The sequence below is a fragment of the Eulemur rufifrons genome, chromosome 28 (assembly GCF_041146395.1).
Source record: "Eulemur rufifrons isolate Redbay chromosome 28, OSU_ERuf_1, whole genome shotgun sequence".
In the NCBI taxonomy this organism is placed as follows: Eukaryota; Metazoa; Chordata; class Mammalia; order Primates; family Lemuridae; genus Eulemur; species Eulemur rufifrons.
The window spans coordinates 66,457,402-66,470,985 of NC_091010.1; the positions used below are offsets into that span (position 1 = coordinate 66,457,402).

At 46.2% G+C, this 13,584-nt stretch overlaps 1 protein-coding gene across 1 annotated transcript in view; it reads right to left on the reverse strand.

Moving 5' to 3' along the window:
* The window catches only part of ADAM12 (ADAM metallopeptidase domain 12), a 283,849-nt gene that overhangs the window by 104,385 nt on the left and 165,880 nt on the right, over nt 1-13,584 (reverse strand). The window contains exon 4 of the mRNA XM_069460546.1: nt 1,379-1,457. Coding sequence (XP_069316647.1) covers nt 1,379-1,457 — 79 coding nt within the window. The remainder of the gene's footprint in view (nt 1-1,378; nt 1,458-13,584) is intronic.

Genomic DNA, 13,584 nt, shown 5'->3' on the forward strand with positions numbered 1-13,584 from the left:
GGGCTGTAGAAATATCCCTATAGAGCATTTCTGGGTTGGCTTCCGCCTGGGTCCATGGGGGTTTCTCTGATTTGGGACCAGTTTTGAGGTATCTTGACTAGGAATCCTATTCCTATGCTGGTATTAAAAATTTATACACAGGCCCAGACCATTCCCAACGTCCACACACCAGACAAACTAGGGGGTTCAATGTCTCTATTTTTTATGAAATCTTTTCTCAATCTAGAACACCTGGCCGACAACACTCTTTCGTGCCCCTTCTCTGGACTGGGAGGATTCTTTTTGTCTCTTTTCCACAGAGGAAGCGGCTCTTCTGGAGATGGGCCTTTGTGGGATTCTTGGTTGCAGGTGCTCACTTCTCTTGTCCCAAACCCAAGCACCAGGCCCTTGGGGGTCTGGCCCCAACTCACCAGCCAGCACTCTGGGCGAACATCCACTCTTTGTGTCTGCCTCCTGGGGATTTCTCTGTCTTTCATGCTTGACCAGGCATTAACAAACATTCCTATATGCTTATATTTTATCCAGCATTTCTGTGTGTTTTTGTCAGGCTGGGAGAGCTACAGCAGCTCCCTCCACCAAGTTCTTGGAGGGCTGAAGGGATAGGTTCGCAAGTGCCAAGGGCTTATACCCAATATGGGAAAGTGTTGGCATAGTAACGGCTACTTGACAACCTTCGGTGATGAAGGTACAGCCTGCTTCCAAGCTCACCCTTTTAAAACAAACACCCACAGCTCTTTCAAATAAGTGACCCTCCTAGAGCTCAGAGGGCAGTGACTCTGTTGTGTTCTGAGTCCCCATTTCCACAGGCGGCCCATCACAGTGTACAGTCAATAGTCAACTTTCATTAAAGGAACAAACAAAATGAGCATTTGTCCAATTTACATCTAGAAGTTCAAATACCAGAAAAGCTGCCTAAGAGGTAACAAATATCATACTACCTTAACACCTATGATACAGAACCACATTGACATCAGGGGTATACGCGTAAGAGGTTAAGCAGAGTCGGTTTTTCGTACATCAGAGTTGAATGCAGCAAAGTTCAGCTCAGGTATGACTGCATTCCAAGCCATCTCTAGCTTTGACTGGGTTTTCTAAAAAGGATCTGCCCAAATGAGCATGCACAGTTCATGGAAGACAGTTTCGAGGTCAGCCCTGGCATAAAGCTATTCTTCCAGGGGCAGTCCTGGCCCATACCTGGTCAGAGCCAGGTGTTTTGGAGTTGCAATGGAACGCTCTGACACTAACGGGCACACAGGTGTTTCTTGGGGCCAAAGTTAGGAATCTGGGCATGTGACTTTGCTCAGAATAAAACAGCCATGAAGTTGAAGCAGAGATTCGACAGCATAGTATTATGGGGACCCAAAGGTGCCGGAATTACCGTGTAATTTCGAGTGAGGGAGACATCAGTACCATCTTGCAGATAGTGGGTTTCTGTGAAGCTGCTGGCAATGAGACCTCTGTGGAAAAATAAAACAACATGAAAAGATGAGTTCAGTATCGCATCGATATGCTGCTTGCAAATGTCTAGGCCACAGGGCAGCAAGGTGTGACCCCTTCTTATTTTACAGATCATCCGATGAGGCTCCCAAAAGGAGTTCAACCTGTTCAGGTTATCCAGGGAGAATGTGGAAGAGACCTAGACAGGCACGAGTTACACATGCATGCCTTGAACAACAGCACACACATGGGACAGGCACATGAGCACGTGTGAGCATACACACATACACACACATACACACACACACACATTCTTCTATGAGCAGTACAGACAGATTTCTGACTTGGGAAAATCACCCTCCTGGAAGTCACAGGCTCTGCCAACTAGAATTGATGGTTCAGCCACCTGCTGGGAAAATAGTTTTGGATCACGGCATCGCCCCTCCCCGCTGGTTCTCCTGCAGGTGAGAGAACCCGCTGACAACACTGAAATGTCACAGAAGAGATTAGAACAACAATGAAATGTCAAAAGCAGCGATGTATGTATGAGGTGAGGAAAAATAATTTTGGACACACTGAAATATTGAATTTCTAAGATAAATGGAAAGAGGAGAAAACCCCCTGTTACTCCTAACTAAAACCGTATGTGGTCAACTAGATCTTCGTTGAAGAGAGCAAAGCATGGGTTATGTAGGTTTCAAATATTTTTCAATTTCTTATATAACATGCACTATTTTATCCTGCTCAGCATAACACAGGAAATCCCTCCTGTGCACCTACTACGTGGGAGCTGCCAGCTGGTTGGACACAAAGACGATCAAGCCCAGCCCCTGCTCCCGAGGACACCGTAGCGTGGCAAGGTGACAGACAAATCATCCAGCATGGGGAGGGCCACGGCAGAGCAGGCATCCAGTCTTCCTGGGAGAACAGATCCCCAAATCAGTGGTGTAGGGAGGGGAGGGCTTTGCAGAGGTAGCTGCTGGCTCCTAACAGATAAAGCAGGAGTCAGCAGACACAGGATGGGTGGGAGGGGAAGGGAATTCCAGGCAGACCATGGCAAGGCCGGGACGTCTGCAGAGTCTGGAATCAGAGAGGCAGGTTGGTGCTAGACAGGGAAAGCTTTAAACTGGATCTGGATTTTATCTGTCTGGACAGTAAGGAGACAAGAGTTTCAAATACTGACGGTGCTGGTGCTGTCTGCCCGCCCCCGTCTCCAGGTCTTCAAAGATGCTCTTCACGCCATTTGGTCCTGGGGGTGACAGGGGCCTTGTCCCCTCACTCCTGACCCAGACCTGAGCTGAGCCAATCACAAATCTTTCCTATGGCAAGCTTCGAGCTGGGACTCCTGAGGACAAGATCTTTCCTCTTTGTTCTCAAGGCTCTGAGGATGTGGCCAGAGAGCTTCCTTCAGCCTGGTCCCTTGCTTCAGAGGATGCTGGTTGGAGAGAACAAAGCCATCACCCTGCAGTGACAAAGGGCAGGGCGGGGGAGATTGTGCAGGTGTCCCTGGGGCCTGCTCCACTTCTGTTCTTCAACTAATCCTTCTCTCCTGCCTCAGCTGGTTTGAGTTGGGTTTTGCAACTGGACTCCTGATAAATACGGCAGGGAAGGCGCAGAAGGGACTGCTACACAGCAGATAGGAAATGCTCTCCTTACAAAGTCAGGTTTCTTTAGACCCTCTCCGAGCCAAGTTCAGAACTGAGGGTAATCACCCTGTTTTATATGGATTTCGTCATATGTAGGATATGCCTGGTTCAAACCAGTTAGACCCTCACAACGGTCTGAGTTGCACTCTACTTAGCAGCGAGCATGTGAGAAGTGTGGCAAAAAACGCCGACTGTGGGCCACACTCATGGCAGAGGCATGGGGAGCCTCTTGCATCCCTCCTCACTCTGCTCAGGGGCACACAGATCACACTGGGGAAGGTGACCTTCCCGCAGCCTGTGGCTCTCAAACCCCCATCTTTTCCCACAGCAGCTGTTGGGCAGGCTCACTCCTGGCGGGAAGCCCTGGCCAGGGTCAGGGCAGAGGAAGGGAGGTAGGAAGGGAGGTGGGGCCCCAGCAGAGGGGTGTGAAGAAGGTAGACGGCTCCAGGATGGGGAGGGAGCTGGCCAAGGAGAAGGGGACAGGGAAGGTGAAGGCATCTTCCCACAGGGTAGTTCTGAAGGGAAGCAGAGAGATGGGAACTTTAGGGGAGCAGCTGGAGGAACGGGGCAGAGCTGCAGAAGCAGGTGCAGGACAGGACATACGGAGCACAGGACACACCTGCCCTGGCCTCGCTGCTCTTAGCAAAGCAGAACACTGAGCCAGCTTCAAGATAGCAGAGAAAGAAAAAGAAAAAGTTAATATGTTTTAAATTATATTATTTACTATTCTTTCATACTTTTACTCATCTCACATTTTGTCAACAATTTAGTAGTTCTGGTATTAATGCTGGATCCTTATTTTGAATGCACAGGTATGTGAATACCAAACGTTACGGCGACACAGGCAGAAGTTTGCAGGACGTGGTTGGAAGGCCCCCGTCCCGGCCTCCCGAAAGCTGGCTGGGACAGATGTCAGAGGGGAAAGCTCATGGTGTGCACGAGAGACATGGAAAACCCATCAGAAAGGCTCGGGATTAGAGAGGACGAGCTTTTGCTAGACGACTGTCAGCAAGCGTGTGGTGGACAGAGTAACTTTGAGGTTAGCAGCAGTGAAATTAATTAGCAGGTTTTAAAAACATGATTACTCAGTACGGCAACACAAAGCCCTATCAATATTTTTGCCTAAAAAAACCCTCCTGGCTTTTCATTGTCATCCAAACATCGTTTGAGTTAAACAGAAAATACATCCACAGTCGTCCTTGGAGCTCCAGAGGGTTCCTAAGTACTATCGTGTGTTTCCTTTTGTCGAAAGGAGGTGAAACGGGGGCTTCTGCGCACGGCCCCTGCGTGTCCCACTGTGGCCCAGTGCTGAGTGATGTGTTCCTTTTCGGGTTTTTCTCATACCGTCTGGAAAAGACACCTTGCTTTACAGCTCAGATGCAATAATAGCATTTGTGCATGTTATAGCTTTCCAAGGTATTTTGAAGGCAAGGAAGGGGCAGAGGAATGGAGGAAGGGGACAAAAGCCAGCAAGAATGGATGCTCGGTGTATGACAGATTCTCGAAACGTGCAGAGTGGATGTCACATGTTCCTACCACAAAAATGAGAATCTGTAGGCCATGCATTTAGCTACATTTAGCTAATTAACTACATTTAACCATCCCACAATGTACATACACTCCAAGACAATGTGTTGCACACAACAAAAACATACAGCAATCTGTCAATTTAAACAAACAAACAAACCAAAAAACCCCCCAAATTGATGCCCTCTCTCTGGCCATGCGCCCCGGGCACCCTGAGCTGGGAGCACTTGGGCTATCTCGAGCCCCAGTGTCACACGCGGGGACCTGTGTGAGAGATGGAGGAAGCTCCATGGCCCTTGTCTGAGCTCCTGGCTCCTGCCCAGCGTGGATGCCAGGGTTTGCGTTTGCACAGCGGTGGCTCTGGGAATCGGTGGTGTGTGACCCACACCCTTGGAAACAGAGCCCGTCCTGTGGGCCCTGCTCCGATTTCCTCCCAGCACCAGCTCAGGATCCTCCCCAGGTCCGGCTGCAGAGCTCGTCACCCCGCTGGAAACCCTCCGGTGCCTCCCGCTCCCTCGGGATGAAACCCCTGCATCTGCCCACAGCCTCCGAGGGGCCCACGACCTCCCCTGGCCACCCTCCCACCGCACACGCATCGTGCTCATTTTCCCTGTGGCACACGCTACCTCAGCCAACACTGGCCTCTGGCTGGTTCTAGAACATTCCAGACCCTCTCCCACTTATGTCCTTTGTGTTGGCTATGCCCTATGTCTAGAACATTCTTCACATGCTTTTCAGGAGGCTGGCTCCCTTTCCTCCTTCCTCTCGGTCTAAACACCGTCTCCCCAGGGGCCTCCCCTGATCTCTTACCCAAAGCAGCCGAATCACCACCGCCACCCCACCCCAGGAACTCCTTTGGTTTCCCATACAGGACTGCTTTGTGTATGCATCTGTTTACTCATCTGTGTATTTCTCCCGTCAAGCTCCGAAGCCGCAGGATGCTTCTTTGCTCATACCTGTGTCCCTACCCTCCAGCCCTGCAGCCACCTCGTCCTTTCCCTACCAGTGAATATTTGCTGAGCACGTACTCTGGGCTAAGCCCTTCATATCTCATTTAATCCTGATAGAATCCAGCACTATGGGCTAGATGCTGTTTTTATCCCAATTTAAAGGAGGAAACCAAGATACAGGGAGGCCAAGCGACCTGCCCAAGGCCACACCCCACATGGCAGCACCCAGGTGGGTTTGCTTTGGAGCTTGTGCTGTACCAGCTGGTCAAGCCATATTTACTGAGCGTTAGCTGCAGGGGTGCTGTCCTAAGGGCTGCATGTGTTGAGGGGGTGAATGAATGAATTTGAGAATGCGGCAGGCGCTGTTCCTGCTGCTCAGGGGCCGACACACAGCCCACACATCACTTTCCAGAACCATGGCTTGGCAGGGAGCGTGGATGAAACCAAGAAGGTGCCCAAGAGAGGCTTTCTAAGCTGTGTGTCTCATTTAAAAGGGGCCAGACGTCAAAGGCCCCTGGAGAAAACCAAGAGGGTGGACGGACGGTGGCCACACTGCAAACGTGGCCGCAGCAGCCTGGAGCCTGCAGATGTCCCCAAAGAGAAAATCCAACAAGATGGACTCTCTTATGTCAGCAAATGGAAACAGAAAGTGGATGCATCATTTCATGAGAACATTCTTTTTCTCTGCTTATTAGATTAGCTGATCTAACAAGGCATTCTATTTCTGTTGACACCAGAAAATAAAATGCATTTTAACTTTGCCAGGAGTTGATTTTGCTATTTTTCATTTGTTCTGCTGTTAGACGTGACACCTAAATATTTTCTCATGTATACTCCAAGAGCTGCCACTGGGGAGGGACGCAGACCAGAGTGGTCGGAGGTGCATGAGAGAGAAATGCCCAGAGCACTGTGGGAGTTCCAGGAAAGGCTTCCAACCCAGCAGCCAGCCCGGGGAGGTGGCAGTCATGAAGACGGGGAAGAATGATTGGGTTGGTGGGGGCTGGTGGGGTGAGGGGTGGGAACGGGGAGGAGAACATTCCAGATAGAGGTGATTACACCCTCAAAGGCACAGGAGTACAGAAACAGCCTCTAGCGGGTGATGAAGTTAGGGGACGTGAAACCCCATGGAGTCGCAAGTGCTCAGGGTGCAGGCAGGGCATGTCCCCCAAGTTGCCAAATGTCACTGACTTTATCCCACCTCATGGGGAGCTGCTGAACACAGACGTGACCTGAGCAGATACCACCTTCAGAGAGCTAAAGGCCACTCGGACAGCCACAGGGCTGAGACTTTGAGGGGAAAGAGACAGACATAAAGCAGGTTATCGAGGTGGTTGGTGTGAGTGTCCAAACACAGCACCAGGCCAGGCCGTGAGCCTTCAGGATAGGAAACTGAGGAGCGGCCCAGAATCAGAAACCGCGTGACAGCAGTCAGGGACCTCGGCGGGTGTCAATGGAGAAGGGCGATTCCTTAAAGCAGAGAAAGGAAATGAGTTTGGTCTCAGCCACGTTGAGTGTGAGGTGCCGAGATGTTCTTCTGGACACGTCAGGAAGCAGCTGCCTCCGTGAATCCAAGGTCTGGAGACACTCAGCACACACCTTCATTTACAGAGGACAAGCAGAATCCCATCCTTTCGAGCACTTCTGAGTACTGAACTTGCTGATTTAAATAAAAGTTTTTGGATATATACGGCTGAAAATTATTTAAAATTTGCACGAACATATTGTGATGTAGGTAAATTTCTTCCTTAAACAATTTCTTGAGTTTCTGAAATGATTTAAGCATTGAACCAAAAAGAAAATGACCTCTCAATTGTTTTTAGATCGATGTTGAAATTATCCTACTTTACCTTTACCGTTATATAATTTAGTTATGTAGTTTGAATGAGACGGATTTCATTACGACAGCATATTCTCCGGAGCGTGGGCGAGCAGAAACACTCATTTCTACTCTAGGGGCTCTTTCTCTATCCCCCACCCTGGGAGTGAACTGACCCCTCTTCTCCTGTGTTCTGCCAGGATTCTGTCACAGGACTGTCTCTGTTCTGCCTTATTTCTTGTTTACTTATCTTCCTCCCACATGGGGTTGAGCTAAAAAGCCCCCGAGCTAAAAGCCCAGCGCCCAGTGAGCGCTTCATAAATCAATGGATGACAAGCACACCGTCATTGTTATAGGAAAGTAACCCAATTTGGATAGAATGTGTTGGAACTAATTGGATTAGTTAAAAAGAAAAAAAAAAAAAAACATGGTTCAAACAGCTTTGGATGATCACAGAGTGGGTGTGGGGAGGACAGTCACGTTCATTCTCATAACTTCAAGAATTCCAAATGCTCTGGGGTCACCGGGATCAACCCTGACAACTTGTTATCAATTTTAGAACTACTTAAATGAGGGAGACAGGAAAGAAAAAGTAAGGGGTTGGCATCAATTACTTAGACTATTTAAATAACCCTCACTGATGACATGTCAACATTTTCCCATTATTTCTTTGAAGACTCTAAGTAGGATTTGAGGTTTAATTATTCTGTGCAACATATTCATGCAAAACGTCAGAAGACGGTTCTTGTTTGTCAGTGAACACCAGCAGGTAGCATGGACGCTCTTTGCAATTAAATCACACCACACGATGCAGGCTTCAGTGATTTCTGCTTCCTAGTAGACCCATTTGGTCTTCAAACAAAGTATCCAATTCAGTTTTCTGCCGAATATTTACTTTATCACAAGTTATTATTCCACAAATTACAAAATCATTCATATATAAATTCGGGTAATGGTTTTCTTTTACTAGAATGTGGAAATACAGCTACAAATACTTTCCTATGAGCTGCCTACGGCTTTAACAAAACATAGCACATCATAAAAAATCATAATTAAAAATCACGATCACTATTTTCCCAGTTACTAAAATCAATATCCTTTATTGAAAATTATCTATTCCTCAGCCAGAGCTAAATAAATAGAGAAAAGAGTGAGAGGGGAACCAGTATGCACTCAGGCTGGACCTTGCATGCTTTGAAATAACTCACTCTGGGTGTCAGCAAAAGCTCTAGACTGGCTGGAATCATGGAACTCTTAATGCTGGTATCATTGGATCTTCTGGACTATTTTATGGAGAGATAAGACAGTTGAATGATTCTCTATAAAACCAGTGCACCGAGGTATAAAGAGGAGAAAAATGAAAAAGAAGAAGAATTAAAGACATCTGGTATTTCCTAAGTCTCAACTTTGCTTGAACTTTTTGTTTCAGAACTTGGTCTTTGCAAATATTTGTGCTGCTTGTTTTCCAATGGAGAAAGTTATCGCAACCTGGTAAGTAACTTATATTCTGCTTCTTGGTCTTGGGAGTGAAAGCAAAGCGTCCCCCCACCATCACCCTCTGTGCCCCGTCCCTACTGTCAGCGTTGGCATCTCCCTCCTACCCCTGTTGCCTGCTCACAGAGCACCAGGCCCTGGGCCATTTGTTTTTGACATGCACTTTCTTACTTTATCTTGACAGAGACCCTGAGGGTAGGAACTGTTATCATCTGCCTGATAAGGAAAAGAAAACACTCAGAGAGATCACTTGCAAAGCCACACAGCCGAGCCCTCAGAGATGGAACTTGGCTCTATTTTGCTCCGAAGCCTGCCTCTTCCTAACCACTGGCCAACACTGCCTTCCCAAGAAGAAACCTGAGCACATTGTTCTGAAGGTCTGGAAAATAGGCAGGCGCAAACCTTATATTTTCCTGGAATAATTTTTCCTCAATGCTGGGACTCTTGAAAATAGCACTAGGCTGTTCTTTTTCAGTTTAGTTACAAAATTCAAATTATTTTTGGTTATAATTTCAGCATTTTGGGATCCTAACTATTTAGAACTGTACATCTGTAAGAACAATGGAGCATTTACAATCCCTTTTCTTTTGTTATTCTCCATCTATTGAAATACTCCAAACGATCAAAACAACTTTTATTTTCCTCTGGAATAACAATAATAAAAAGACTGCCTTTGCCCAGCTCTTTCTCATTTAGTTTCACAAACTATAATAAATAAAACTATTGATACAGTATTTTGGAAACTGTAGGGGACGATGAAGTTTCCTCAAAATTTCCTAATATACTGCTTCCATTATAAGTCATGAATGCACAGAGTTTTGGGTCAAATCCTGATATTTCCACTGAGACATGCTGCTGTTGCTTCCCTTCGGGACTGTTGAGATGATTCTATCGATTCAGGAATGAACAGCTCACATGTGCCACCTTGGGCAGCTGCAGACTTCAAGGGTGGAAATCTCTTTAAGGACGGCAGGGCTGAATGGTCAACTGCGTTCTCCAGCTGAAGTGTCAGCCCAGGCGAGGACCGAGGGGCTCCGGCCTTCGCAGCTCCCACTGTCAGCGGCACAGGCCTTAGGCTTTGGGCGACTTTCTTCTCTTTTTAACGACCAGATAGAGCTTAGAAGTCCTGACTGTGGATTTACACACTGTTTCAGGCTGTTCTTGATGTGATGTGACTGTCTTCATATGACACTATGAGACCTACCAAGTTTCAGTAACACAATTTTAAGGAAAAAATAGGGCTATAGATGCAGAGAGAAAGTTGGAAACCCAATAAACCATTATTGCCATAGGTGAATAAGACCCCAGCCCCACTCATCTCAGAATGGATTGCAAGCACAGATTCAATAGGTACATTGCCTTCTTCAAACGTTTCTGCCAACATAGGTAGAACAGCCATTTCTCTTAAGCTTCAGAATTTTCCTTCTTCCTTTTGAAAAATAATAGTTGGCTGTAACAGTAGCAGCAGCATCAGTAGCTAATGTTGCTGTGAGCTCTTCCTAAGCAAAGGCACTTTATATGCATTTTAAAATTTAACTTTTACCAATTCTGTATCCCCCATAACAATAAGATGAAAAAAAAATAAAATAAAATAAAATTTAACTTTTACAACAACCTTGGCAGGTAAGTGCTTGTTTTGAGGTAAGAAACCGGAGGCACAGAGAGGTTATACAACTTGCCCAGAGTCACACAGCTGGCACTGTGTAGGCATTTTGACTTCAGAGCTTAAACTTTTATTGCTATGCTTATGCGACTTCCATTTTCCCTCAGTGTTACATTTGCCTTTTCTGCCCACCTCCCTTCAGATGGGTAACTGTACTTGATATAGCAAGTATACAGAATTGGTAGTTTGGGTTGGGTTGGTCTATTTCCCATTGATTGCCATGGGTCAAAACGGAAAAGAACAATTTTCAGTTGAATTGTATGAATTCAGTTGAATTCGTATGAATCAGGGTCCTGTTTGCCTCTAGTCTGGGGAATAATCACCTGAACGTAGTCTTTTTATATACATCAGTGTAGGAAAAGTTGACACTATTCCATACATAAAGTGCATGAAAATTGCAATAATGTAAGTGAAGAATCAAGCCCACTGATATGTATTCATTGGTGCTGAATACTATCTGAAAATAATCAAGCAGTCATGACACTAGAAGCCCTGGTATCTCTGCCTGCCCGTCATCCCACTTAGGCTCTGTGGCCTCTCTTCGGTTACTTATGCCCCACACCCTTCTTATCCTGTTCTGGAACATTCTTCCCTCTTTCTCTGCCTGGCCAACACCTAGTAACCCTCATCGCAAATGACACTATTTGGAGTAATCTTCCCTGCCTGCCCCTTTCTAAATCTGCATCTCCTTGTTAGACTTCCTTCCAGGACCCTTCCCTGCTCCTTAAGCAAGTGTCTGATCTATTTGCTCTGTGATCTGTTGGAGGTATGTGGCCCCCATTACGGCAGGGCCTGTCCAGCCCCCTCCATATCCTCAGCCTGTCCTCTGGTGCCTGGAACTTAATAGGTGTTCAATAAATATTTGTCAAACAGATGTAATGATTGAGAATGAGAAAAATATGTCAAAGGCACTCATACTTAATAGAATCATCATTGGTTTGCTGTTATGTTAGGGTATGAGAAGGGATTTCTTCCTGTTCTACAAAACAAAAACCACCACCATCAAAAACCCACAAAAAACCCGACAGATAAAAGATAACTTAAACCTCAGAAGTTCCACCGTCTAGAATATAACTGGTCTTTAGTTCATATGGTAGAACAAAAAATATTTTTACTTTAAAAACATACACCTTCAAAGGGCATTTTCTTAACTTCCAGCATTAAGAAATGTTTAGCCAGATTATTTGGAACCGTCAAACCAAAACACCTTTTAATCTTTGGACACACAGCTTTAAACCTTAAAATGATTCTGGTATACGTGTCCCCTCCGCTCACCAGCTGCTATTTGAGAGGTTGCTGGTGTTAACTGGCATCTTCTGCCCGGCCCAAAGCTGTGAGTCCAGCAAGATTTCAGGTCTGATGACCTGGTAAGCTGTTTTGCAGAAAGTTGGATGCAGTTCAGCCCCGTTTTCCTCACCCACATGGCTCGATGAAGAACTTTTATTAATTGGTGCTCTGAGGCAAAGGGGGATTTTCTTGGCCGTGGCGGAAGCCAGCCCGCCAGCTCCCAGGCAGACTGGCCAGCTGGGCTCTCTTAAAAACTGACCTACATTGAACCAAACTCACATAATGTGTGTTAGATCAAATGTGTTCCTTTCTGCTCGCTCAAAGACAGTTATGCTTTGCAAATTTCCATACCATCGCTGCCAAGAGATAGATACCAGGAGGGATCTGGGGTGGGGAAGAGGACCCTAACTTTCTCAAGTGTTCTCAATAGGCCCGGCCCACTGTGCAGCTCAGAGCCTCATACACAATGTGCTCGGATTTTGAAATGGATCTCTTTCTCCTTCTTCTAAAAGGGGCCCCCCGTGTGTGAACCCAGGTGTTCAGAGCCCTCAACAGCTGAAGCACACCCCCGTTTCTGCAAAGGCCTACTGCCTTTGCCTGCTCAGATCCCTGAGGGCAAGTCAGAGATCCAGAAACGGCCGCAGTTTCGGTCAGCCCCAGGCAGGCACCACTGCCTGAGAGTGAGCTATTAAGCAAGAAAAGAACGCATCTTTGGGACAACGGAGGGTTGTAAAATATAAAATTGTAAAATGAAATCATTCATCCCATCTGAATTCTAGTTGCTGAGTGTCTTTACAGGAAGTATTCTTCTGTTTTGTTTTAAAGAACCCACATGAAGAAGTACTCGTAATACCCAAGCCGGATATCTCTGTTTGCCAGTAAATATTCTCAGAACACGTTGTTGATTTACCACCTGATCAATGACTGAGTTTTTCTTTCTTTCTTTTTTTTAAATCTGGAAAGGTTTTGCATTTAGATTTCCTGCTGGTGAGAACGCTAGAGAAGAACCTAGCTACAAGACACCAGGGACAATGGGCCACTGATGGATGTCTCTCCAGGACGAAGGCCATCCCAGTCAGTGTTCCCACAGCGGGGCCTCTGCACTCTTTGCCAGCTCCACACGAACTTCCCCAAGGGCAAACGAACACTTTCCACAGCGCCTTAATTTATTATTCAGTTCCAGCCCCTTAGGTTACAGAAGAGCTCGGCTAATTCTAACAGCTAATTTTCTATCAGCACTCTAATAGTTTAATCAGAACGATGGTTGGGAATATTTTATGTCACTTTCGTTATTCTTAGGCTAGGGCAACGTGAATTACCTTGTTGATTCAGTTAAGTAATGCAATACACGACAAAATATTACCCTGGGTCATGAAAAATAGAGATCCTTAATAAGCATCATGGTCTCAAATTGTAAAATTAGTTAAAAACCATGACAGGGGTGATTAGTTGGTTCATATTTGATTGAAGCAGTAATTCATTACATTTATGAAATCTTCAGAGTTCATTTACCATCCAGGCATTCTAATGTATTACTTGGAGTGCATTTTTAAAAAGCTGCTGGCATGAGGCAATGAAAATTCTTACAGTGCTACATTAAGAGTTAGAGCTTTCTTCTTCTAATTGTAGCTTCTCCACTGCTAAGTCTTCAAGATGTCCTGGGTATTGAGGCAAAAACGGATACCTACTCAACGCACCCGGCCCACAACATCACTTCACTTCTCTGGATGGACTGGGGCCAGCCAACAGACAAATGTGATCCCA